Here is a 27,756-nt window from a genome sequence, read left to right as displayed (position 1 = left end):
CAAAGCCCCTCTCATCACTGCCACTACTGAAATAACAAACCAATTAATTCAGTCATCCAACACCAATTTTTTTCTGGCACTTCCTGCAATACAAACCATTTAATTCTGTCTCTCAACATTATTTCTGCTCTCACCAGTAAGCAATTGATACAGACAAGATCCCCACACAATGCAGATCCTCACTGTAACTGATACTGGCCAATCCATGCAGAATCACACACAAACTCACACATACCTGTTACAAAACTGCTCACATTTGACAGACTGCACACACACTACAGACCCTCCTCATACCCAAAGCTCCGCATACATCCACACACACACCCTCACACAGACTTCCAGTCATAATCAATATACACACTTACACAAGCCTCCTCAACTGATATTACAACACCACACACAATTAATACAAACATTGCTCCTCCCCCACATCCCACAATTGACTCACCACCCAAAGACCCCTTCAACAATTGATGCACCACACACAGGTCTCCTCACAACTGATATGCACCCCTCATGCTGAGTGAGAAGTGGAGAAGGCAGGAACTGTCATTCTGTGGCATACCCGTTGCTGGCACAACTCCAGTGCTGTGATTTCAAGAAAAGGAGAGGGAGCACTGGGTTGTTCTATGTGTTGAGGGAACAACTGTCCTTCAGCACACGGAGTGGCTCTAATTAATCAGTGAAGTGACAGGCGTGGAAAACAATGAAAGTGCCAGTGTGGCAACTGGGCACAAACCATCTGTTTCTAAGCCCTGGAATCAGGAGTGGCGCAGCTTGTACACTAGACCTCTAGGACAATAACAAGTTTTGTCCCTACCAAAAGAATGTATGACCCATTAATTTTCAAAAGCAAGTTTTCTAAACAACTGTGGACAGCACCTCTACCATAACTCCTATAAACTACTTTAAAAGATGTTCAAAGTACAGGTAAATCTGAAGAGCAGCAAAATTCTTCCTAGGTACAGTAGGGGTAATTTCTCTGTTACCTGAAGTGTTTGAGACTTCCAAACATTTTCATTGCAATTATTCAGTGAACTAAGCAGAGGATGAATTTAGTTCTCATGAACATATTTTGTGCATATTCCAATTTATGTTTAGTTTAACTCATAATATCATTTCATGCTGGCCAGGTAATTTGATACAACATATTAATAAACATAGTATATTGGGTTGATACAATACTAACTTTATTTTGCTTCTGAAAAATACCTGTCTTCAAATTCATCAACTGGAAAGGAAAATGTTTGATTGTGTTTTTGTCACATATCTTAGGTCACCAAATTTGCTGTGAATTGCTGTTGGTTTATCTGTTTTAGTCACATATCTCCTTTTAACACCATAACAGAAAATAATCAATAAAAGAATTTTAGAAAAAATTGTCACTTATATAAATCTGTATTTATACTCTGTATGTATTTTTAGGGAAAAAGTTGTAATTTTTTCAAAGATCTCTTCCAATGGTACAAAATGTGTATAGGTAAGTTATAAATTGTAAGTATTTTTCTGAGGATGGTTCTAACCAGAAATTAACCAAAACAGTTCAAGAACCATTCAATATTGGAAGGCACTTGAGATTTGTGTATATTTATCATCATGGGTGGGATTTTTCAAAAGAATCTCTGGGAACAGGATGACTAATTTCCTTAGATGTTTCTGAAACTCTCTCCCCTACACTCATGTACTCAAGAACCACATTGTAAAATGTTATTATAAAATAATAAGTAGGATCATTTGGAACTGATTAATTTTGCTGTCCATTTTCAACAACATTCCTATGGAAATGAATGAGGAACCACTAAACTGGTTGTTAATCTTTCCCTTTTAGCTACAACACTTAGGCAAATATATTGCCAAAATGGTACAGAAAGAAGCCATTGTGTGAAGACAGATTGCTATAGAAGATGTCACTCAGGACTGCTGTTTCACATAGCCTTCCACGTATTATAGGTTTGGGCATGTAAACAAACATTCAGACTTGGAAAGACATATGTTGTTGTTGTTAATTTTGTAACTTTTTGCTATGCAAGGGACAACTCAGTGGTTTGAGCATTGGCCTGCTATTCCCAGGGTTGGGAGTTCAATCCTTTAGGGGGCCATTTAAGATCTAGGGCAAAAATCTGTCTAGGGATTGGCCCTGCTTGAGCCAGAGGGTTGGACTAGATGACCTCCTGAGGTCCCTTCCAACCCTGATATTCTATGATTCTAAGGTTTGAATATAGGCAACGGTCCCTGGAGAGTGAGCTATATGAGCAGCATCAGGCTTTTCTATCCACTTGGTATCAAAGTAGAATCAATTCTTGAAGCAAGTTGTTCTCTGGGAACTGGACATTGGTTTTGGGCTGACAGTCTAGATTTCTCCTCCAATGAGAAGCCAGTTTGCAAGTCCTCATGCATTTGTGAATGCTTTGCAGAAGGGCAATGCTGGTGCCAGAAGGAGTAACAACATTGTACATGCTAATCAAGACAGAGGTGCAAATACTTAGATTTGTGTCAATAACTGCATCTATACAAAGGGGTTTGCAAGTCCTCGTGCATTTGTGAATGCTTTGCAGAAGGGCAATGCTGGTGCCAGAAGGAGTAACAACATTGTACATGCTAATCAAGACAGAGGTGCAAATACTTAGATTTGTGTCAATAACTGCATCTATACAAAGGGGTATTGGGCTTCAGCCCTTTGAAAATTTACTCTTTATTATCTGTAAAATATTTAGAAGACCAGTACACTGAGCTAACTGTACTACTAATAAAAATAACTATCAATGTACTTAAGGGTCTCTCTGAAGTTCTAAATGTATTGAACAAAATTCTCTGCTGGCATTAACTTCACTGAAGTTAATGGAATTAATGGGAGCACAGAATTTGTCCAGTTGCAAATGCATACATTTACCATACTCGTAGATCCGTTGTGAGTCATTGCGGCCCTTCTGACAAAGTGGGTGCATCAACAGCCAGGTGGGTTTAAGGTTCAAATAAATAAGAACACACAAACAAGCCATACTGGTCAGACCAAGTCCATCTAGCCTAGTATCCTGTCTTCTGGCAGTAGCCAATGGCAAGTGCTTCAGAGGGAATGAACAGAACAGGTAATCATCAAGTGAACCATTCCCTGTTGCCCATTTCCAGCTTCTGGCAAACAGAGGCTAGGGATACTATCCCTGTCCATCCTGGGCAACAGCTATTGATGGACCTATCTTCGAGAATTAATTTAATTCTTTTTTGAACTGTGATATAGTCTTGGCCTTCATAAAATCTTCTAGCAAAGCGTTTCATAGGTTGACTGTGTGTTGTGTGAAGAAACACTTCCTCTGGTTTGTTTTAAACCTGCTGCCTATTAATTTCATTTGGTGACTTCTAGTTCCTGTCTTATGAGAAAGAGTAAATAACACTTCCCTATTTACTTTCTCCATTTAGGTCTATAAAATCATGATTGCTGTGAACTCAAACCTGTTGATAGCCAGTCTCCTCCAGAGCCATATTAAACAATAGGCCCACCAGATTTAAGAATAAGTAACAGGATTTTGTGAGTGCCGTTTTTGTTGTATTTTTTTTTTTTGTTTGCCTGGTTTGGTTTTTGTTTTGAGGTAGGGGAGTGGAAAGACAGGTGGGTGTGTTGAATGGGCAAAAACAGCAGTAAGAGATACAGGCAAAGAGGGAACAGAAGAACAGCTGATCAACCAGCATGCATTTAGCAGTTTCAGCTGTGCTGGCCACTCTAGAGGTAGAACGCCAAATGTCCAATTGCAGCACACAGTAGAAGAGTGACCTTTTGGCTGGGGTAGTGGAGCCATACAGCCAGGTAAGGAGAGCCAATTCTATGCAAAATAAGTGGTTGTAATGGACTGAGAAGACTACAGCCTTTGATCTCTGACCAAACCAGGGACAATACTGACTTCCTCTGCAAAGCACTTGGAGAACTACTGATAAAAAGTGCTACATAAGAGCAAGGCATTATCATTACCGAGGGGTTAAAATGTGTGGGAAATGCACACACTTTTAGGCACCATCTCATAAACTTGATCCTTAATTTTTCTTAGTTCTAGAAAGGCTTCATTCCCAGGACACCCAAAACCTAGAAACAGAGCTCTGTTCTTCTATAAATCCTCCTGATACAGTGTTTTCTTCTCCTGATTCTTCTATGAGCTCTTCAGAGCTCAATTCTTCTATAAACCCTCCTCATATAGTCTTTTGCTGTAAGGGTGCTGTATATTCCCCCCAAATCTTTGCAGTAAGGATAGATACACTGAGTACAATAGTTCACACAGGTGTGAGCTTTATACCTGCAAACTACTGTATAAATATTATCAGTCCTACCAGAAAGACTGTGCTCATGTATAAAAATTCCTTTGCAATTGCCTGGCATAAATTCGCTACGGGGAATCAAATACTGTAGACAGTGAGCAGGATTTGCAACTGCATAATCTTCATAAGGTTACCTTTGTGTAACATTTCTTATCTCATTAAAAAAGATTGACACTGACATCCCTGTTAAGAATATATAACAAGAAAATACTAGAAAGTTGTCATCTAAGATACTCATTCAAAATTTACTGAAAAGCCACAGTGTTCCTATAAGAAGGCAGATTAAGGCTCAAAATACTTACTTGATAATGTCTCCTTCAAGAGCAATCACTCGTTTAATGATCTTCTGTTCAGGGTTTTTAGGAGACCTGGGAAAGGGATAAGGTTACACAATCAGTAATGTGCCTGTTGTTTTAAGAAAATGAAAAGAAATTCAACAAAGAAATAGGCACTATTAAAGTCATTATGGGATTCCATGTTCTCCCTGATATGGCATCAGTCATGATGTTCCAGCTAAAGTGAAGCCACAGCTATCATTCTTATTTCAAACTATCATGAAAAAACTGGGGCTAAAATATCAGCTGAATGCAAAGTCTAAGAAAATCAACACTCTTTATAGCAGAAGAAATGGGGAAGACACTTGACACTGATGAAATTAGAATGTCCCATTATTGATGATGTGGGAAACTTTGCAAATAAATTAATACATTTAAACCTGATTTTTCCATCAAAATTTAATAGTATAGTGTATTTAAATATTCATGTCACTCATTCATTTTGAAAAAAATCTTAAAATGAGATTAATATTTATTATACTAATTGAGGCAAATCTTGCACAGGAAAACAAAGAAGGAGTTTAGAAAAACAGGTAGCATTTTCTAAAAGTTTCAGCTTTATACAAAGTGTCCTAATGTATCAAGTGTTAGTTAAAAATTGTTTCTCATACAACACTATGTTGAGTGTGATATGGTTGCACACTTAAGCATTCAATAATCAGGAAGCAAAGATAAGCCTACATATACAACCTGAATTCTACACCCTTCTGCATATACATTAAGCCATAAAATCATACTACTATGTAAATATGCAGTATAATATTAAAAACATTTCTATAAAGTCACATGTGCACATCATGTATCTTTTTGTGATATACTAAGACTTCCTCAGTTTTTGACTTGGAAATACTTAACTGCGCAAACAATATAATTTTTCCATGTTCTCTTAATATAGGTTTTCATTTGTTTGCTTTAAAGAAAGGCCATCAGGTAGGCCATGCTTTTAATTTTCTCCTGGCACTGACTGAGGTTCTGTACTTTAGACTCTGAGTTTAACCAGCTTGTTAGAAATGTCCTTACAGAGCTTTGCATCACAGCTCCTGCTCCTGACATCCTGTGCCCTGCTAGCCTCACTCCAGAAATCCACCAGTGTCTTGTGTCAGCCTCTGGCCAGGTGGCAGCATGCTGCAATTATGTCTTCTTCTTAGGCCACATTCTTCAAAGGCAAAGGAGAGATGACTTTGGATGGGAAACTCACCAGAAACGAGCTCAGTCACATATACTAGATGCCACATGAAACTAGGGGGACAGAACACCAAGGAGGCTTATTTGAACCTATAACTTACGATAAAGGTTATTTTTATGTCATGGAGGTCATGAAAGTCACGGAATCTGTGACTTCTGAAGACCTCCGTGACATTCTCTGCTTCAGCCCCAGGGGCTGCAGGACTCTGGAATTGTCAGCCAGCTGGGCCCTGTAGGGTTCCAGTGACAACTGATAGAAGCGACAAGCGACAGGGGCCCCTTTCAAGGTTCTAGCAACAGGTGACAGACTCCTGAGGGGGCCCTCCTCAGGGTTTCAGCAATGAGCGACAGCCTCGGGCGGAGAGGTGGGGAGGGGGGCCCCTCGAGTGTTCCATTTTCTCTTTGGGAAATATGGTCACTCTGTAGCTCCCAGCCACCGTAGGTGGAGCCCCCACCCCCATCCCACAGCTTCCAGCTGCCACGGACAAAGGGGGAACCCCACAGCTCCCAGCCATTATGGTGACAGGGGAAACTATTGAGTCGAAGCAGCAAGTCACAGACAGGTCACGGCTTCTGTGAATTTTTGTTTATTGCCTGTACATGAAGTGACTTTTACTAAAAATAACCACCACAAAATCTTGGCCTTACTTATGGTTAGGAAACAGGCAAGAAAGAGCCACAAAAGTCTTGGATGATTATGGGAGACACTGGAGAACTGGTGCCCCAAGACTGCTGTGTTACAGTACTTATCTGCAACCCTACAAACTCAACAGGTCAAATTAGCAGCTATCTATAGAAACTCACTTGAGGTCTGCCCTATACCCCTGGTCATGCTAACTCATGTTACTTCTACCTCCATACACATGATGGAATTTTGTTTGGAGGCAGGAATCAAGTTAACAGGAACAATAATACTATACTTCATATAGTGAAGACAAGCCTAAGGAAGGAAATGTCAGCTTAGGGACCGATGCAGATTCAAATCCACAGTTCCAGTCTGCATAAGAGAGACCAAATTGTTGAGAGGCCCACTCCAGAGTCTCCGAAAGAAAGGGATCAAAGCGGAGGACATCTGCACAGCATAGATAAAGAATTTATAATCCCTATGTGGGAAAGATTCCTATGATCAAAGGATGTTTCTTCCAGAGCAATATGTGGCCATGGCAGTTCAAACCTGGGGAGGCCATAATTTCAAATGTGATAATTTAGTCATTATTAGAATTAAGTCCTGATATCATTTACTGTATAAAGTCATTTAATGTGACTCTTCTTTGAAGTACCCTTCCTTCAAGCTAACTCAACTCATCTCTTCAATTTATCTCTACCCTCTGAGAACAGAGATGTTTTTATGACCCCTTTGCATGAGATTCTTGGGAGGAACCCACGAAGTTTTAGATGCCCATGTGGTTCTAGTAGTTGGTGCACCAACAATATTTGTCACTGCTACCATCACTAGCATATCTCTATGTGCCACGGCTCACTTGGGATCAGGCCTAAGAGAAGAGCTATTACTTTTACCCATTAGAGTTACTGTAAATTAAACCGTTTCAGTAAAATTTCACAGGTAATTTATTTAATCTCTTATTCATTTAGACTAAGTATGAACTTGTACTCCTGTAAAATGTATTCTAACCAATGGGAAATAGTAATACATAATGTATGTGCTAAAAAGTGTGTGTTTGCTAAAGAATGAATAAAAACAGCCATCAAATTTTGTCTGCCCTTTCAAAATTCTCTCTCACACATTACTTTTAAAGGTTCTTTTCAATTCCCCTCACAAGCATTTCTGTTTGATTAGCATGTACACTTTGTAATGTAATTACTGACCTCTGTGTTAATTTGCACCCACTCAGCAATAATTGTGACCTTGAATAAACATCATTCTAAATCAGAGGTAAGAACATTCGTTCTCAAAGTGGTCACTTTTCTGCCAGTAAGGACACATTTAAAAAACTGATTTATCAAAGAGGCTTTCAAGAAACCCTTATACATCACTATTATAAATCACGAATGTTTTCTAACATCTTAAGCCAGAAAAGCTAGAGTAATATAAAATAAGTATTTTATTCATATTTTGATTAGAATTCATTTAAATGGCAAAAACGAATGTAAGACAAATGAGAACTGGATATTACAGGATGCAAAAAATATAGATACTGCTAAACAAGGGATTTTCAGTTGGCTAAAGATAAAAAATAATAGACCATAGATGAGAGAGAATATTCTAAGGTCACAGTTTTCCACTGAGTTTAGTGTAATTGCAAAGGTTTACTTGGAAGGTGCTCAATGAAGGATAGGAATCTCAGCTGGCTATGGAAGACATATAAAGAGAAAAGATGTAGGCAATTTCTGGCTTCAGAATCTTTCTTACTGTTTGTTAGTCTATAAGGTGCCACAGGACTCTTTCCTGCTCTTACTGAATGGTTACTGAATATTTTAGCCACTCTCTAGCTTCAGATCTGGTCAAAAAGTGAGAAAAAGCATTCTTTACAAATAATTATTTTGTGCAAATGTTGGCAAAGTTTTGTAATTATTATTTACTCTTCTCTCTCTAGCTGTGAGATAGGCAACTCCTTCACACGTTTATTTAAATATATTCTGTCCAGCATGCCTGTGACCAACACGCTCCACCAACTCCCATTTCCTACTTGGTCCTTCAGTCTCTCCCTTTGTGTTCACCCACCCCACCTTAATGGGAACACCACTGTCTGGGATGGGGCATCTTCATACAGACCTCGTACAGAGACTGACCAAGAGGAATAGGTTCCAGAAACTCTTTACCCTTTGGCACCTCTCCTTACAAGTTACAGAGTTTTCTTCCCTTTACAAATATCTGTGTGAAATTGTCCATACAACAGTAACCTTAAAATGGGATTTATTAAAAAATGGATAAATGGATTAAAAAGAAAAGGAACTGTTTGCTTAACATAGCTAGATTTGCACTTCTCCTAAGTTACACTAGACAAAGCCTTTTCAACTTAATTACAGAGAAAAAGGAAAGATCTTACATGTCTAAAGAGCAAGTCCCTGCTCTGACATCCTTGTGAGAGTCAGGCTCTGATACTGTTTTCAGAGAGAGAGATGAGCGAGTCCTTCACTCACTCAACTGGCTTCTCAAGCTCCCCTGATTCAGTGCCACAGCCTCCACTATCGAAACAAGTTTTCTTCAGTTACCTAAATCCAAACACAATGGTGTGTACACTGTTTTCTTTAGTAAATGTCCTACTGAAGAGATAAAGAACAATAATGAGGACTAGTAGCTGCCTCTCAAAATCTTAGCATTCAAATTCAGAGATTGCACTTCACAGACCAATCTGAATCTCTCTGCTCCAGTCAGATTCGATAGTGTCCTTTCAAAAAGACAGATTGGCATTTTCCTCCACAACACCACACACACACACACTCATTTTCCTTTGTTATGAAATTGAGTGCCTATCAAACTGTACAGGAATATTACAAAAAAACATTTAAAGAAGAAGCAATAGTAGGAAGCATATCAATGACCCATTAGAAAAACAAACCTCCTAAAAACCATTTTAACCTAGACCCAATTCTATTCCATCTCCTAATTCCTTTTTTGATGAAAACTGTAGGAAAATAGGTGAGCCATGCAGTGGACCCCAAAAGTCACCAAATCTGAGAATAACTTGCTGCTAACCAAATCCTCTTTAAATGAGGTACTCTGTCAGGACCCCAATTCAGGGGCACAGGTCAAGACCAGGAACTGGGTTGGAGGGGACTCAAGAACATGGTCTAAGTCTAGAGGATCATAGTTAGAAGGAAAAGTTCATTCCAGTGTCCCACTGTCGGACCAGGTCAGAGTTGAGGTTGATGAGCCATATTGGCTCAGAGTCACATGAGCCAGCCTAAGTAGGGTTATTGGAACAAAAGCAGTGCAAAAAGTCAGGAGTAGAGTGAGGACTAAGAACACAGCATATGCTCCTGGTTGCTGTCCCTAGCCCTGCTCCTGATACCTAGCTCTGCTCCCATGAACCTTCTGAGAGGTCTGCCTCCTTTTCCACTACTTACCCACAACTGTCACTCACTAAAACACTCACAGATATCCATAAATCCATTCACGAGATCAGCTCAGTAGCACTCACTCATTTCACCTTCACACATTGACACATCCACCGTCTGTACCTCCATATACTCCCACTACACACCATCTCATATGACACACACCACCAATTGCTGTATCGCTACTGTTTCTCTCTCAAGGGACTCTTATTATCCCTGCTTAGAAGTCCTTCACTTGCTGGGAAGCTCCTGCTTTCAGGGCCATTTCCCCTTGGTGTGGGGTGTCTCACTTCACCTTTTGGCTCGGGAGCACTAAACATCAGTGGCTGCGGAAGAGAAATGGAATATTTCTCCTCTTATCTCCTGGATGAGAGTGGATATTCTCAAAACAGGGGAAGTAAAAGAGTGTCTTCTCTCCTTTCCTCCTTAATGGGGATATATCTCAGTCAGGTCACTCCAATGGAGATCCTTATAAAAGCATAAGAACATATGAAAGGCCATACTGGGTCAGATCAAAGGTCCATCTAGCCCAGTATCCTGTCTTCTGACAGTGGCCAATGTCCTCACAATGTTCTACAGGTTGATTGTGCATTGTGTGAAAAAATACTTCCTTTTGATTGTTCTAAATCTGTTGCCTATAATTTCATTCGGTGACTCCTAATTCTTATGTTATGAGAAGGAGTAAATAACCCTTCCTTATTTACTTTCTCCACACCAGTCACGATTTTATAAACCTCTATCATATCCCCCCTTAGTCATCTCTTTTCCAAGCTGAAAAGTCCCAGTCTTATTAATCTCTCCTCATGTGGCAGCCATTCCATAGCCCAGTCATTTTTGTTGCCCTTTTCTGAACCTTTTCCAATTCCAATATATCTTTTTTGAGATGGGGTGACCACATCTGTACACAGTATTCAAGATATGGGCATACTATGGATTTATACAGAGGCAATATGGTATTTTCTGTCTTATTATCTATCCCTTTCTTGATGCTTCCCAACATTCTGTTAGCTTTTTTGACTGCTGCTGCACATTGAGTGGATGTTTTCAGAGAACTATTCACAATGACTCTAAGATCTCTTTCTGGAGTGGTAACAGTTAATTTAGACCCCATCATTTTATATGTACAATTGGGATTACATTTTCCAATGTGCATTACTTTGCATTTATCAACATAGAATTTCATCTGCCATTTTGTTGCCCAGTCATCCCATTTTGAGAGATACTTTAGTAGCTCTTCGCAGTCTGCCTGGGTCTATTATCTTGAGTAGTTTTGTATCATCTGCAAATTTTGCCTCCTAACTGTTTACCCCTTTTTCCAGATCATTTATGAATATGTTGAATAGGACTGGGCCCAGTACAGACCCCTGGGGACACCACTATTTACCTCTCTCCATTCTGAAAACTGATCATTTATTCCTACCCTTTGTTTCCTATCTGTTACCAGTTACCAATCCGTAAGAGGACCTCCCCTGTTATTGCATGACAGCTTACTTCGCTTAAGAGCCTTTGGTGAAGAACCTTGTTCAAAGGCTTTCTGAAAATCTAAGTACACTATATCCACCGGATCCCCCCTTGCCCACATGCTTGTTGACCCCCTTCAAAGAATTCTATTAGATTGATGAGGCATGATTTCCCTTACAAAAACCATGTTGACTCTTCAACAAATTATGTTCATCTATGTGTCTGACAATTTTGTTCTTCAATATCGTTTCAACTAGTTTGCCCGGTACTGAAGTCAGGCTTACTGGCCTGTAATTGCTGGGATGACCTCTTGAGCCCTTTTTAAAAATTGGCATCACATTAGCTATCTTCCAGTCATTTGGTACAGAAGCTGATTTAAATGATAGTTTACAGACTAGTCAGCAGTTCTTCAATTTCACATTTGAATTCCGTCAGAATTCTTGGGTGAATACCATCTGGTCCTGGTGACTTATTACTGTTTAGTTTATCAATTTGTTCCAAAACCTCCTCTAAAGACACCTTATGGTCACTATTACCAAGTGGTCCAGCTATATTCACCTCTTGGACCCGATCCTGTGCTCCACTTAGGACTAAATCAAGAATTGCCTCTCCTCTTGTGGGTTCGAGGGGTAGCTGGTCCAAGAAGCAGTCATTTAAGGTGACAAGCAACTTTATCTCTGCATCCCATCCTGAAGTGACACATACCCAGTCAATATAGAGAAAGTTGAAATCTCTCATTATTATTGTGTTTTTTTAATTTTTATAGCCTCTCTAATCTCCCTGAGCATTTCACAGTCATTATCACCATCCTGGTCAGGTGGTCGGTACTATATCCTTTCTGCTAGATTCTTATTATTAGAGCATGGAATTGCTTTCCATAGAGATTCTATGGTACAATTTGGGTCATTTGAGATTTTTACTTCCTTTGATTCTACGCTTTCCTTCACACACAGTGCCACTCCCCCACCAGCACGACCTGTTCTGTCCTTCTGATATATTTTGTACTGTGGTATTACTATGTCCCATTGATTATCCTCATTCCACCAAGTTTCTAAAATGCTATACTTACCTACATGCCTCCAGCTTCCATCCAGGACACACCACACGATCCATTGTCTACAGTCAAGCTCTAAGATACAACCACATTTGCTCCAATCCCTCAGACAGAGATAAACACCTACAAGATCTCTATCAAGCATTCTTAAAACTACAATACCCACCTGCTGAAGTGAAAAAACAGATTGACAGAGCCAGAAGAGTACCCAGAAGCCACCTACTACAGGACAGACCCAACAAAGAAAATAACAGAACGCCACTAGCCATCACCTACAGCCCCCAACTACAACCTCTCCAGCGCATCATCAAAGATCTACAACCTATCCTGAAAGATGATCCCTCACTCTCACAGATCTTGGGAGACAGGCCAGTCCTCGCTTACAGACAGCCTCCCAACCTGAAGCAAATACTCACCAGCAACTGCACACCATACAACAGAAACACTAACCCAGGAATCTATCCTTGCAATAAAGTCCGATGCCAGCTCTGTCCACATATCTATTCTAGTGACACGATTATAGGACCTAATCACATCAGCCACGCCATCAGGGGCTCGTTCACCTGCACATCTACCAACGTGATATATGCCATCATGTGCCAGCAATGCCCCTCTGCCATGTACATTGTCCAAACCGGACAGTCTCTATGCAAAATAATAAATGGACACAAATCTGACACCAGGAATCATAACATTAAAAAACCAGTGGGAGAACACTCCAACCTCTCTAACCACTCAGTGATGGACTTGAAGGTGGCAATTTTGCAACAAAAAAACTTCAAAAACAGACTCCAAAGAGAGACTGCTGAACTCGAACTAATATGCAAATTAGATACAATTAACTTAGGTTTAAACAGAGACTTGGAATGGTTGGGTCATTACACTAATTGAATCTATTTCCCTAGGTTAAGTTCTCCTCACACCTTCTATGGGTCATCTCAATTATCACTTCAAAGGTTTTTTTTCTCCTGCTGATGATAGCTCATCTCAATTGAGTGGACTCTTCCAGTTGGTAGGCATACTTCTACCTTTTCACATTCTCTGTATGTATAAATATCTTCTGTCTGTGTGTTCCATTCTGTGCATCCGAAGAAGTGAGCTGTAGCCCACGAAAGCTTATGCTGAAATAAATTTGTTAGTCTCTAGGGTGCCACAAGTACTCCTGTTCTTTTATTACATCAATATCCTCATTTAATATGAGGCACTCTAGTTCACCCATCTTATCATTTAGACTTCTATCATTCTTATATAGGAACTATAAAACTTTGTCACTTTTTAGCTGTCTGCCATTACATTATGTAGTTGAATGGGACTTGTTTTTCATTTGACTGCTTCTCATCAGATCCTACCTGTATTTTATCATCCTCCATCCTTTCCTCCTTACTAAGACATAGTAAGGGATGTCTCTGTCCAAACCACATGCTCCTCTGCACCTCTTGGCTTTCCTCCAGCTCTTAGTTTAAAAACTACTCTATGACCTTTTTAATTTTAAATGCCAGCAATCTGGTTCCATTCTGGTTTAGGTGGAGTCCATTCTTCCTTTCCCAAAAGTTTCCCCATTTCCTAATAAATCTAAACCCCTATTCCTTACACCATCTAATCCATGCATTGAGACCCTGCAGTTCATCTGTCTAACTGGCCATGCATGTGGAACTGGAAGCATTTCAGAGAATGCTCCCACAGAGGACCTGGACTTCAATCTCTTACCTAGCTGCCTAAATTTGACTTCCAGGGCCTCTCTCTTATCCTTCCCTATGTCACTGGTACCTACATGTACCATGACCACCAGCTCCTCCTCAGCACTACACATACTTCTATCTAGATGTCTCAAGATATCCACAACCTTTGCACCAGGAAGACAAGTTACCATGTGGTTCTCCTGGTCATCGCAAACCCAGTATCTATGTTTCTAATGAACAACATGCTCATTACTAGTACCTGTCTCTTCCTAATAACTGGAGTTCCCTCCCCACCCGGAGAGGTATCCTCAGTGTGAGAGGATACCACAGTATCATCTGGATGAAGGATCTCAACTATGGGAACTTTTCCCTCTGCTCCAATTGGATGTTCTCCTTCCCTGAGACTTTCATCCTCCCCAACAGCACAGAGGGTGCCAGATCAGGGGTGAGACCATTCTACTGTGTCCTGGAAAGTCTCATCCACCTACCTCTCTATCTCCCTTAGCTCCTCCAATTCAGCCACTCTGGTCTCCAAAGGCCATACATGGTCTCTGAGGGCCAGGAGCTCCTTGCACCAAATGCACACATAGGCCACCTGCGTTGGGTGCAATAAACTGGAGGGCCCCCACTCTGTTGCTAGACTTATCTTTTAACTCCTGAAGCTCATTCCTTTGTTGTTCTTTTGTTTTTATCAGGGGGTGTTTATGGCTTTAAATTTAAAGAAGTTTAAGGAATGTTAAGTGTATCTAGCCCCCTCACATTCCCCTAGTAAACTCCCTCGCAAAACTCTCCTATTAGCCACTCCTGTTTGCTAGCTATTATCTTCCCTTACACCCCATGCTGGGACTCTTGAAGGAAAGAGGAGGGAAGTTCAGAGCAACAGCTGCGGAAGAATCCTCCCCAACCTACTACACCCATTTCAGAGCATGAGGAGCAAACTAAGGAGCAGTAGTGCTTTATGTTCCCAGGCAGATAACCTCATCCTGCAGGCAACAAGCTGAGAGGGGGTGAGTAGGGGGAATATGTTAGAAAAGCTATTTCCAGAATGAGAATTGTAGAGGAGAAGGAAGAGACAGAAGAGGAGCTGAGCAGCTGCAGAACGAGCTAGAATGTCTGCTCTCAGATGGAAGGGCTGCAAGCTTCCTGAAGGCTCTAGGCCTTTGCTATACTGTAGCAGTGGGTTGAGTTGGCAATTGCCTTATCCTCCCATTTAGACTCTTAACACTGAGCGTAAATCACTTAGCACAATTTCAAACAACGGATCTCATAAATTCATTTACAATTATCATTAAACTTCCATGGCATTTTTGCTTATATTATTTCAGATTCTACTCTTCCCTTCATTCTTTGATTCATTTTAGTAACTTCTTCCCAATAGTTGTCTACAGCATGTTACGTATAAGAACTTGGAAGTAACGTTGCGACAAGCTTCTCCATGGATAGTGCTTATTACAGTCTATCCCAAGGTTCCAGCAGGCTAAATGAAGGAAGGCAGTTGTTTCATTTTTCACTTTCCAAAGGAACATAGGAACACGTATCTCCAAATACCATGTGAGATCATAGCCTGCTGAGTGTGTAGCCTTTTATAAGAATAAAAAGTAACCCACAGATCCTGGATAACAGTCATATAGAATGTTTAATGCTCAGAGGCAGTGGACAAGCCAAAAGCAATTATGTTTTTCAACATACATTAGTACTGTATCTGCTACTAAAAGAATAAAGAAATTAGACCTGAATGCCAGCAGAGCCCATTTAAATTACTGCTGCATCATAAAATAAAGATCTACTTCAAAGAGCACTCAGGGTTTATAGATGCATGTATGGAACAAAGAGGGGATAGTTTTACACTATTAACCCAGCATCAAAAATCATGTAATGCAATTTAAATAGAACTAGACCGCATTTCATGATAACCAGTACCTGTTTAATACGTTACATTACACTGGTAAGCTTTTATTTGCAATGATTGTGCTCTCTTTTGATTGCGGGGACTGTGCTCTCAACTGATCATATACAGAATAGGTCCTAGAAGAGAGATTTAAACTTCATGTTGAGAGGTACCTGAAGATTACAGATGCTATGTGTCTGCATATGGCTTTACTCTTGTATACTTTGAGAATGTTTAAACAGCATGGTTTATTTTCAGATTATACCAGATGGGATTTATGCAGACAGTGACTTAACTGAGTATTATTTACACAAAGAAAATCAAAACAGACAGAACACTTACATTAAAACCATCCTTCATAAAAGGACACTATGCTTTTAAGAATACTTTGAGCTTGATTTACCCCACTGTTCCTCTCCCAGGAAGTTTCCACTGCATCTTTAAATTCTAGTGGTGATGCCATAGTGGTGACCATTCCAATAGCACCATTGTACATTTATTGCCTTTGGCCTGCCTGATGATAAATCTATTATGATATTTGCTATGAGCCATGTGGTGCATGGAATACCTATTTAAGAGCTCAAAGAACTGCTACAGAATTGGACCCTATGTTATACGATGTATTTTCTAATATGTTCTTTTGAGAAATATCCCATTTAGTTTTGTCCTCTTTTCCTGGCCATCCTTACAGGAAAACTATATATTTTCTGAAGAAAATGTAACTTGTATCATGGTAAAAACTTGCATGTGAAATGAATAATCCTGTTATGTGATGCAGATTTAAAAAAGTAGGGTAGCTAGGCAAAAGAGTGATTAATGCAACATATTTTCTCATGTATCTATCTATCTTGGGTACTTATGTGGCCTCTATTATCATAGTATTTAAGCATCTCGCAGTTTCATGTATTTATCCCCACAACACCCCTGTGAAATAGGAAGTGCCAGGAGAACCTAGTTCAAATCCTAGGGTCCTCATTAGTGGACACCACAAAAATAGTAAACAGTAGCTCCTGATCTGTTCATAGGAAGTGTGTGACAACATCACAAAGCCATCATCAGATCAGTTCCCATCTTGTTGGCACTCTCAGCAGAGGCGTCAAGAATTGAAAGATCGTGCAAAATGCACTGACTTCACACCCTTAAAAGTGATTTCTCCAGCTCAGGATTAAGGCAGTGCCCATGCTACACCTGTTCTCTAGAATGACTAAAGTGAATCCATCTACTTTGCACTAGCACTAAACTCACAGTTAAAAAATTAATCTTAAAAAAACTAAAATACATCAGACATCTTGCTATGATTGACAAACTTTGCTCAGGAGGGGTGCTACAGTTATACTAGTCAACATCGGGGGCGTTGCAAATGAGAAATGAAGTGCATTGACAAACATATGTAGGAAAGCCTTTATAGCACTTGATGGCATTGTAAGCAGGGGCGGCTCCAGGCCCCAGCACGCCAAGCATGTGCTTGGGGTGGCATGCCGTGGGGGGCACTCTGCCGGTCGCCGGAAGGGCGGGAGGCAGGGTGCCTTCAGCGGCATGCCTGTGGAGGGTCCACTGGTCCCGCGGCTCCACTGAAGGCGCAGGACCAGTGGACCCTCCACAGGCACGCCTGCGGTAGGTCGACCAGAGTCGCGGGACCAGCAACCGGCAGAGCGTCCCCTGTGGCATGCCGCCGTGCTTGGGGCGGCAAAATGTCTAGAGCCGCCCCTGATTGTAAGGCACAAGAGGTCCTTCCCTAACCAACACAAAGAGTGCAGAGAGATTGAAGGTGGGGTGGAGGAAAATTCCCCTTGGTTCAAAGCAGAGCTGCTACCATTCCACTGCCACAACTACATCCTGCTGTTACAGACAGATCCCTTTCACATTCCCTAGCAGGGGTTTCAGCCCTATGGATATGGGATATGGTTGATCCACTGACTACTCCCCTACTCTTTTCTCTTCCCTGCCCCTGCATTGCTGAGGAAAGAGGCACACCAGAGGTATATTCCTTGATGCCCTGAACTGCATCATTACTGTTGCAATTTTGTTGTGTTTTATGCCATTCTTGCTTACAGAGCAGCAGTAAGGGGGAAGAGAACATTTGGCTCAGTTTCTGGCTTAACCAGTGCACTTTGGCTCTCACCCTTTCATAAGTGTGACATATATGCACATTTTCCTAATAAAAAGCCTGCCAAGTAACCATCCATAATATTGGCACTATGAACAGAAAGTAAGAGTAACTCAAAACATTCTTCAATTGGTCTTGGATTCCTTGTAGGCTAAGCTTGAAGAAGCAGACTTCAGTTGTAACGAAAGCTGATTAAATGAACCATATGCTGAATATCCACTATTTTTCATTCATCTTGGAAACTTAGTCTCATTACACTTTAAGGCTGGAGTTGTGCCAGTTGGTTGACTGTAAGCTTCAGCAATGCTTGATTAGCGCTATATCTCCAGTAGAAAATATGTTTGCAGTAATCTAATTAATACTAGGAAAACTATATTTGTAATGGCATACAGTAATTCTTGATTTTAATTCCATGACTCAGTGTTCTGAACTATGTTAGCATTTTATATTAAAACCTCTCTCTTGAAAAGTAAAATCTTGCAATAATGCTAGATCACAAGCTAGCCCTCTGGGACAGGTACTGGGTTGTTTTTTTTAATGTTTGCACAGCAGCTAGAACAATGGGTCCCTATGACTGGAGATTTAAGTGCTACTGTAGAACAAATCTTAATAAATAACCATCCAAATTAATTGTCTGTACAAAATTCCACTGTAGGAGTTGTGTGCTTAGCCAAATAGCCATGAAATCTTTCAAAGCAGCAACTGGAAGTTAAGAGGTACGTACAATTCCTCAAGCTCCACAGACTTTTGATGTAGATGCACTCCACTCTCTAACAGTCCCTTAGTTCCCCTCTCCTTCCCGAAGTCCTGTTTAGACTTGGGGATTGAAACAGAGTAAGAGGGAGGAGGTCAGTATCTCTCTTTGGACATAATTCATTCAGAAAACAAGAGTTGATATTGATAAATAATCCTTTTCTCTCCTCCTTTGTGACAAATAGCACCCCCTCGGTAGGATACTAACTACAAGCGACTTCCTTGGTGAAATGGGATGAGGAATCAGCCCTGGTGATTTTTAATATCTGCCAGGTGCAATGTAGAAAGGATCGCTCTGCTTCAAATACTGTGACGTGTTGACTGCTGAAGCTTCCAAAGAACATGGAGAATTAAAGATTCTAAATATGTTCCCTAACCTAGACTATAGAATTTTAATTTGGAAAATTTGCATATATAGGCCATGCTCATGAAAGTGTAAGGGATGAAGAGCACAGGTTAAGCCAGAAATAGGCATCCATGTCTATCCTTATCTGAGGAATGAGCTCAGAGAAAGGCATCTCCTTCAGGACATTTTCTGGCAGTGTCCACCACCATAAAGAGTCTTTGTATTGATGTGGGGAAATACTAGCATGTACAATCTGTATGCAGATTTACCCACATTAGCAAAGGTTGATCTATAGTCTTGTAAAGCAGGCAACAAAGGTGCTGGGCAACATTAGGCCTAATACTTGCAAATTAAATCTCATTGGGACTTCTAGTCTGAACTTTTCTAGGTCCAGTGCCTAGATGAGATCTCAGCACCCAATCTGGGGTCTCTAAACCAATGTGTATATTTTTGTTTTTTTTAATCAGACCAAGCAATTTGAAGAGGGAGTTAGCTATTCCCCCTTGAGAATGAATTCTTTTGAACCAGTCATCCAGATACAGATTATGGATTTTGATTTTACAACCGTCAATACTTGGTTAATACCCAGAATACCATCAGGATACTGTCTTAAACTTGCCCATAATGAACATGAAGTATTTCCTGTGCTTTTGCCTTAATGAGACATGGAAATAAGCTTTTCAAAAGAGGAAGGCCCAAAATCAGTCCTGAAAGTTGAAAATGCAGAATAAGCTCCACAGGGAAAACCCTGTGAAGTTTGATTTTCCTTCAGTATTTGTTCAATTAGTGGAGGTCCAGAATAGGGTGCAAGCAACTATTCATTTTGGGCATAAAAGCCTTTCCCTGAGGTAAACTCTACCACTGTCTATATGACTCCCATTTTCAATAGAGCCAAGACCTTTTCTTGCAAAGAGGAAGGATGGTCCATTAGTTAGGGTGTAATTCCCTGCTCCATTACACACTGCTTACATGATCTTGCGCAAGTCACTAATCTCTGTGCCTGAATTTCCCATTTGCAATATGAGCTGTTGGGAGAATAAATACACTAAAGATTTTGTGGAGCTCAAATACTGCAGTGATGGGGCCACGTAAGTACCTTAGAAAGATAGATGCAGCAGTTTCTGAAACTGAAGAGAGTGCCTCAATATGATTATTCCTAAATCACAGCAGTCTGAAGGAATGGTATGCCATGTGTTAACAAATCTGAGACAAATGGTTCCCAAAGTGTGGGACAGAAGAGGAAGAATGAGAGGATCTGGGTACTCTACGACTGATTCAGATATCTTTGGTATATCCTTGACTTGTAACATAGATGCAGTCTCACCAGTAGCTGAGATGGCACACATGGAAGATTTCTGTCATCTGACTGGTGGTGGAAGGTCTTTCCAGATTATCTGGGTCTCTACCAGTAGCCAACTCCACAAAAGGAGTGCAGCAACTATCTTGTATGAAAACAAAATGGGTATTTTCCATCATGAATTGAGCGAAGCCATCTTGGTATTTTCCCCCCTTTTTTAAAAAAGTGGACCTAGCGATCAAAATTGTGTATCCTATATGTAGTTCTGAAAATCTGAAAGGCAAAGTCAAACGCAGGCTCAACTGAAGATGAGCTCTCATTTTCAGATTTCAGCCAACTGGCGCAAGTGCAGTAGTAAGAAAAACCAAAAAAGAAAATAGAAGGCTCTAATTAAAATGCTTCAGTGCAATAAAATTAATGGGTAGACTGCAAAACAATGTGACTAGTCAATCTGAAAACCTGGAAGTACTATATTAACTTGCAAATATAACTGCTCTTCTGAATTAAAATCTCATTTTAATTAGTTCCCAGCCCTTCAGTCTAATCACTGTGAAATTAAATGACTCAGTTGTTTAGAATGCAAACTAAGTAACTGCTATGGTTATGTGTACTTGCCCTCTTCCCTGTTAACAAAGAGACTCAATTATTTATTTGCTGTTTTACCCTTGTCATTTCACCTCACTTCCATCTTTTCCTAAAGAGCTGAAACATTTAATCACGTCAACCTTTGCTTTAGAGAGTGCACTTAGAATTACTTATCTGCTGAATTCTAAGCCAAACTAATATTAAGCAAGCTAATTGGAGACCAGGGAATCTGGACTTCTTATACTTGTTATGCTAAACTAAACTATTGACTGACTGTCACATTATCTCATTGCTTGGGCTTTTATGTGTGAACTAAACTATTTTTAATATAGCTCCTAAAACACTTTATGCTATAACACAAACACAGTGACTTAGTTCTGTTACAAAAGGTTGCAGAGTACACAATAAAAGCCTCTGGAAAGAAACAATAATAAAATACTCATGGAAAGTTTCTAAGTGGTAATATGAGTTTTATATGTAATAATTGTAAGCTAGCTATACTTATTTTTAAAGCATTTTATACACTGAAAATGTGCATGTCTGTGTTTTCATGCTTCCAGAGCATGGGTTCAGCTAGGATTCAAAGCATCCAGCTTCCTATAGAAAGGTGTTATCCTAAACCATCCATCGTGGTTTACTACAACCACCATGAATAGTTTCCAAATATCCATTCTTTTCGACAAGGTTTCAAGAAGATTCTCGTCTAAACATCCCCACAAATTATTGAACAAATAATTGGTAGCAAATGTGTGTGTATGATAGATTTTTCAGAAGTGCCTAGTGATTTAGGAGCCTAAGTCCGGTTTTCAGAAAGGACTTGGGCACTACTGAGTCTACCTGGCCCGGCAGTCTGGACTATGGGGGTGTGAACTGCAGTGCGCACTAATATGTTGCATTGTAATTCCTCTGTGTAGTTCACATTAACTTAGCCCTGTTAAAGAGGACTACATTAAGGCAAACTACCTTTTAGTTTACACCCACAGCATCCAGAGAGGGGACTTACTCCAATTGTAACTATCCCTAGGGGAGAGAATCCAAGGAAGACAACAACAAGCAAATAGAATTGCAATGGTGGAGTAAAGGAAAGACTAATATAAATGTATGCTACTTGGTAAAATGAAGACTATAGGTCTGATCTTCTGAGGTGTTCAGCATTCTAATTTTACTTGCACAGAAGAGAGGGGTCCTGCACCGCTCACAGGGTATTGCACTGAGCAGAATGTAGGATCAGACCCTGAAGAGGGACATAAAAGCCTTCTTTAAGTATTTGAAAATTATACGCACTAAGGAGCAAGATACATTTTACAGTGGTGTAATTGGGTATCAAGCATAGTTTTGTAATCGCAATCTCCACTAGCTCATGGAATAGTCTCCCATGAAAGTGGGAGCCCCATTGCCCAAGACATATAAAACTAAACTGGACAAAATACTGAAGGCAAACTTCTCACCTCACTGAAGCCAATGACAAAACTCCTATTGGTGTCAAGTATCAGAGGGTAGCCGTGTTAGTCTGGATCTGTAAAAGCAGCAAAGAATCCTGTGGCACCTTATAGACTAACAGACGTTTTGGAGCATGAGCTTTCGTGGGTGAATACCCACTTCCTCAGATGCATGTAATGGAAATATCCAGGGGCAGGTATATATATGTGTGCTAGCAAGCAAGCTAGAGATAACGAGGTCAGTTCAATCAGGGAGGATGAGGCCCTGTTCTAACAGTTGAGGTGTGAAAACCAAGAGAGGAGAAACTGGTTCTGTAATTGGCAAGCCATTCACAGTCTTTGTTCAATCCTGAGCTGATGGTGTCAAATTTGCAGATGAACTGAAGCTCAGTTTGGCCGATGTACATAGCAGAGGGGCATTGCTGGCATATGATGGCGTATATTACATTGGTGGATGTGCAGGTGAATGAACCAGTGATGGTGTGGCTGATCTGGTTAGGTCCTGTGATGGTGTCGCTGGTGTAGATATGTGGGCAGAGTTGGCATCGAGGTTTGTTGCATGGATTGGTTCCTGAGCTAGAGTTATTATGGTGTGGTGTGCAGTTACTGGTGAGAATATGTTTCAGGTTGGCAGGTTGTCTGTGGGCAAGGATTGGCCTGCCACTCAAGGCCTGTGAAAGTGTGGGATCATTGTCCAGGATGGGTTGTAGATCCTTGATGATGCGTTGGAGGGGTTTTAGCTGGGGGCTGTATGTGATGGCCAGTGGAGTCCTGTTGGTTTCTCTCTTGGGTTTGTCTTGCAGTAGGAGGCTTCTGGGTACACGTCTGGCTCTGTTGATCTGTTTCCTTATTTCCTCGTGTGGGTATTGTACAGCCCCCAGCTAAAACCCCTCCAACGCATCTTTTTTCATCCAATAATGTCATCCACATCCCATAATTTTCATTCCTTTTTTTCAGATCCCACAAACCCACTGTAGTTCCCCACACTCTCAGGCTCAGAGGTATATCACTCTGCCTTACTGTGTCAGGCAGCAAACAACAGTCAATTAACAGTCTATAACTCTGGCCCTCTGGATGGGGCATGTATTGGAATTCAGGGATGGGTGGGCATAAGGCCATCCACAGTTAACTCCTCCCCTTAGGCTGGGAGAAGGGGACTTTACCAGACCAGAGCACATGCAATTCTGGGCAACAACAGATGATTAAAGAGGGATGAGAGTCAGGGTTACAGGTATAAAAGCGGTGCCACTGATCTGGAGATATATATTGTCATCAAATTTGAAATAGTTGTGTGTGAGGACACCATCACAGGACCTAACCAGATCAGCCACACCATCACCAGTTCATTCACCTGCATGTCCACCAATGTAATATATGCTATCATATGCCAGCAATGCCCCTCTGATATGTCACATCGGCCATACTGGACAGTTTCTACAGAAAAGGATAAATGGACACAAATCAGATATTAGGAATGGCAATATACAAAAACCTGTAGGAGAACACTTCAACCTCCCTGGCCACACTATAGCAGATCTTAAGGTGGCCATCCTGCAGCAAAAAAACTTCAGGACCAGACTTCAAAGAGATACTGCTGAGCTTCAGTTCATCTGCAAATTTGACACCATCAGCTCAGGATTAAACAAAGACTGTGAATGGATTGCCAGCAACAAAACCAGTTTCTCCTCCCTTGGTTTTCACACCTCAACTGCTAGAATAGGGCCTCATCCTCCCTGATTGAACTAACCTCATTATCTCTAGCTTGCTTGCCCCTGGAAATTTCCACTACATGCATCTGAGGAAGCGGGTATTCACCCACGAAAGCTCATGCTCCAAAACATCTGTTAGTCTACAAGTTGCCACAGGATTCTTTGCTGCTTTTACAGATCCAGACTAACACGGCTACCCCTCTGATACCTTACAGTTATGTTAATTTAAGGGTGAGGGCACATGTATCAATCTCAATGGTGTTTTAACTCAACCTATAGCAAGGTTTCACCCAGCTGATAACACATCCCACCTCACTTTTGCCCATCACTTCGATGAGGCGTAAAAGAGTGACACCCAATCCCTCATCCCAAACTGAAAGAAAATATTTTTATTTGTTTAATTATTTAACTATTTACATATGTCTAATGTGAGGGTGGAGGAGTTATTGTATTACAGTAAATTCTCAAATTCTTATGACCTCCTGATTGCCTTCCGTAAACCCCCCTTGAGGGTCAGAACCACTAGCTGAGAAACATTGCCTTGAAAGGCATCTAGTACTGGATGCTTTCTGAGCCCAGTCTACAGATATGGGATGGTAATTCGTGGGTTCTTATTTAAAGTGCCTCAACACCAGGAAATTTAAGTTATTAGAAATACATTTTCACCATGCTGAAGACAGTGTGGCCACTTGAAGGAGCAACCAGAATAATATTTTCATATTTAGCATGTTTCACACATTAAATTTATTTCTCGATGTGCAGTTACCGAATAAAACATACTGAGCAAAGAAAGCACAGACTTTCCTAAACAAACTGTTAACCAATTCCTACAGACATAGGTTTGAATATAGGCTGATGGCCTTCTTATAACTTGACTATTGGCAGCAGAATTAGTTGATAGCAGAATTAGACTTCACCGGTCATGCTTTCATATAATTCTCAGGCCTTTTAAATACACATCACTTCCCTTCCTCTCTCTTTTCTTAAACAGAATTAGCCTCATCCCTTCCTGAGCACTGACATCGCTTTCCCATTTTCCTCTCAGATGGTTCAGAAAAGAGACTCATTCAAACAAGAAAAGGGTAGCAGAGCTTCATCTTTCTGCTTGCTGGATGGAATGCTATTTTCTGCAACAAGAACCCATCCATCCTGTTATCAATTTATTTCTATTGTGCAGATGTCTCCATACCTCTACAAGCCACAATAAACTACTCTGAATGCAATGCGCTAGCAAACAAAAAGAAACTCCATTGGTGACAACTGTTACTATCCGCATGATCATGTTGTGAAATGATTGTATTGTGCAAGGCTGATTACATACAGTGCTGTTTCAGTTGTCATTGGTTTGCTTTTTATTAATAGGGTTTGACGTGACATGTCATACCAAAAGAACCCCACACATGTGTTAGCAGTAAACCAATAAGGCTAGGCCAAAGGTCAGATAGCATGCTCTAAGAGAACAAATCTGATATCCTAATGCAATACAGTTACCAGAAATACGCAACTGACTATTCATATCAAATCATAGCTGTATCTTAATTGGTTGGAGAATTCTGGGGTAAAAATAAAAAGTAGATATTTATAAAAAAGAGAAAGATTTCTCAGTGGTTTTACAGCTCTTTTACTGGCTTAATCACAAAGTAAAATGAGACTATTTAAACTTTACAGGCTTAAAAGAGGGTTCATCTTCAGAGCAGAGATGAGCCACAAAGAGTATGTCTACACTTGGAGCCACAGATGTAACTTCCAGGTTGAGGAGACATACCTGCACTAGCTCTGATTGAGCTAGCATGCTAAAAGTAAAGGTGTAGCTGTAGTGGCAAGAGAAGTGGGAGAGTCTAGCTGCCCAGAGATATGCCTAGAATCTCAGACAAAATTGTACTTGGAGTGGCTAGTTCTTCACACCAGTGTGGCTATACTACTTGCAGCACGCTAGCTCAATCACAGCTAGTGCAGGTATGTTGCTTCGAGCTGGGAATTACACCTCCAGCTCCAAGTGTAGATATACCCCAAGTCTGCATCTGGATTTTGTTAAAGTTTGATTGTTTAGATCTGGGCGGTTTGCCTCAGGGCAAGCAGAAAACTTTGGATTCAGATCTGGATCTGAGCTTCCCCAAAGTTCAAGGGTGTTCGGACTCAAGGTTTGGGTTCAGGCTTTTCTCACTTGTTAATTTTCTAGCAGCTAGAAGCCTTGTTGCTCACTAACCCAGAATATAGCTTTGTGATTGTGATTCTGGTAGATCAGATGTCAGATCTTGCCAAGCTGATAGGCATCAGCTGAGCTCTGATCAATTCATAGCTGGAAACCAGACCAGCTCAGATTGCTGCATGTATAAAGTTTACTTCATTGCCTTTCTCCAGTGTCTAAAAAACGCAACTCCCATAGAAAAGCACCCGGAGACCCAGAATTCAGTCACTGGATTTTCAGCAAGGAGTGCACAGGGTCAACCTCCCCACAATCAAATCCAAAAGAACAAAAGAAATTAACTTAATTCTTAAGTACCCAACATTATAAAATCTTATGATAAAAAACATAAAAATTACTGAGTTAGCTAGTCAGCTAACCAATTAACCAACCACTCAGTTAATTATATATATATATTTTTAAAAACTGTTACAAAAAACCACAAAATTGAGAACAGAAAAATAAATGACTCTTTCCCCATTATAACATTTCAGTAAAAAACAAAAAGTTGGCGAATCATACTAGTTGGGTATTTAAAACAGTTTGGCTAAAATCAAACAACATTCAGAGTGTAGAATTAAAATTAAAAAAAATATTTTTCCATTCCAATTTCCCCGTTCTATAATTAACTGTCAGGGCTTCCTTATTGGAGGATTAACAATATCACTAACCTGCTACAAAATGCTTCATAATTAGAGAAAACAGCCTGGCCTTCTGCTCTTAGGGCTCAGCTTCTCCTAGCCCACACAGTGTAGGAGGCCTTTGGCAAAGCAGCTGCTCTCATGTAGTCTGAGTCCAGCAACAGGGAACCTAATGACCATGCACAAAACTACCACAGCAAATTCCAGAAACTTCTGAGTGTGGACAGCTAATTGTGCATCTGCCTAGCAACATGATCCAGACATAATTTATTCCTACTCACCCCCAAATAGATGTCTTAAAGAGATATCTCCCTATTAGGCACATGGGTTACACATGCATTAATCGTACTGTTAATTTCTGTATCCCTTGCTCTAAGGCCAAAATCTTGAGGGTTGCGCATCCCCTCACCCTACCCCTCAGTCAGAGCTGGGAGCAGGGATGCAGCTCGGGGGGGATGCGGATGGGGCAAGGGGGCTGAGACTGGGCCAAAGCTGGGGGTGGTTCTGGGGCTGGGAGCAGGGACAGAACCACAGCCAGGGGGCGAGGCTGGGATCAGGAGTGGAACCATAGTTGCACTGCAGTGGGGGCTGGCAGCCAGACCTGAGGCCAGGTGTGGTTCTGCTCCCAGTCCCACCCCCACCCCTAGCCTCTGCCCCAGGCTGGGAGCAAAGCTGCACTGAGGCTGGTGACGGGGCCAGGCTTAGGGCTGGGAGCCGGGGACGTGGCTGCAAGTGGGACCAGAGCAGAACTGGAGGCAGGGAGGGACGGG

The 27,756-nt window shown here is 40.9% G+C and overlaps 1 protein-coding gene across 5 annotated transcripts in view; it reads right to left on the bottom strand.

Moving 5' to 3' along the window:
* The window catches only part of IMMP2L (inner mitochondrial membrane peptidase subunit 2), an 836,308-nt gene that overhangs the window by 240,685 nt on the left and 567,867 nt on the right, over positions 1-27,756 (bottom strand). For all 5 annotated transcript variants that reach the window (XM_050936397.1, XM_050936398.1, XM_050936399.1 and 2 more), the window contains exon 4: positions 4,605-4,670. In XM_050936397.1, coding sequence (XP_050792354.1) covers positions 4,605-4,670 — 66 coding nt within the window. The remainder of the gene's footprint in view (positions 1-4,604; positions 4,671-27,756) is intronic.

This window comes from Gopherus flavomarginatus, chromosome 1 (genome assembly GCF_025201925.1).
Source record: "Gopherus flavomarginatus isolate rGopFla2 chromosome 1, rGopFla2.mat.asm, whole genome shotgun sequence".
NCBI lineage: Eukaryota > Metazoa > Chordata > Testudines > Testudinidae > Gopherus > Gopherus flavomarginatus.
The sequence above is the reverse complement of the archived record's forward strand: the minus strand, read 5'-3'. Positions and strand labels throughout refer to the sequence as shown.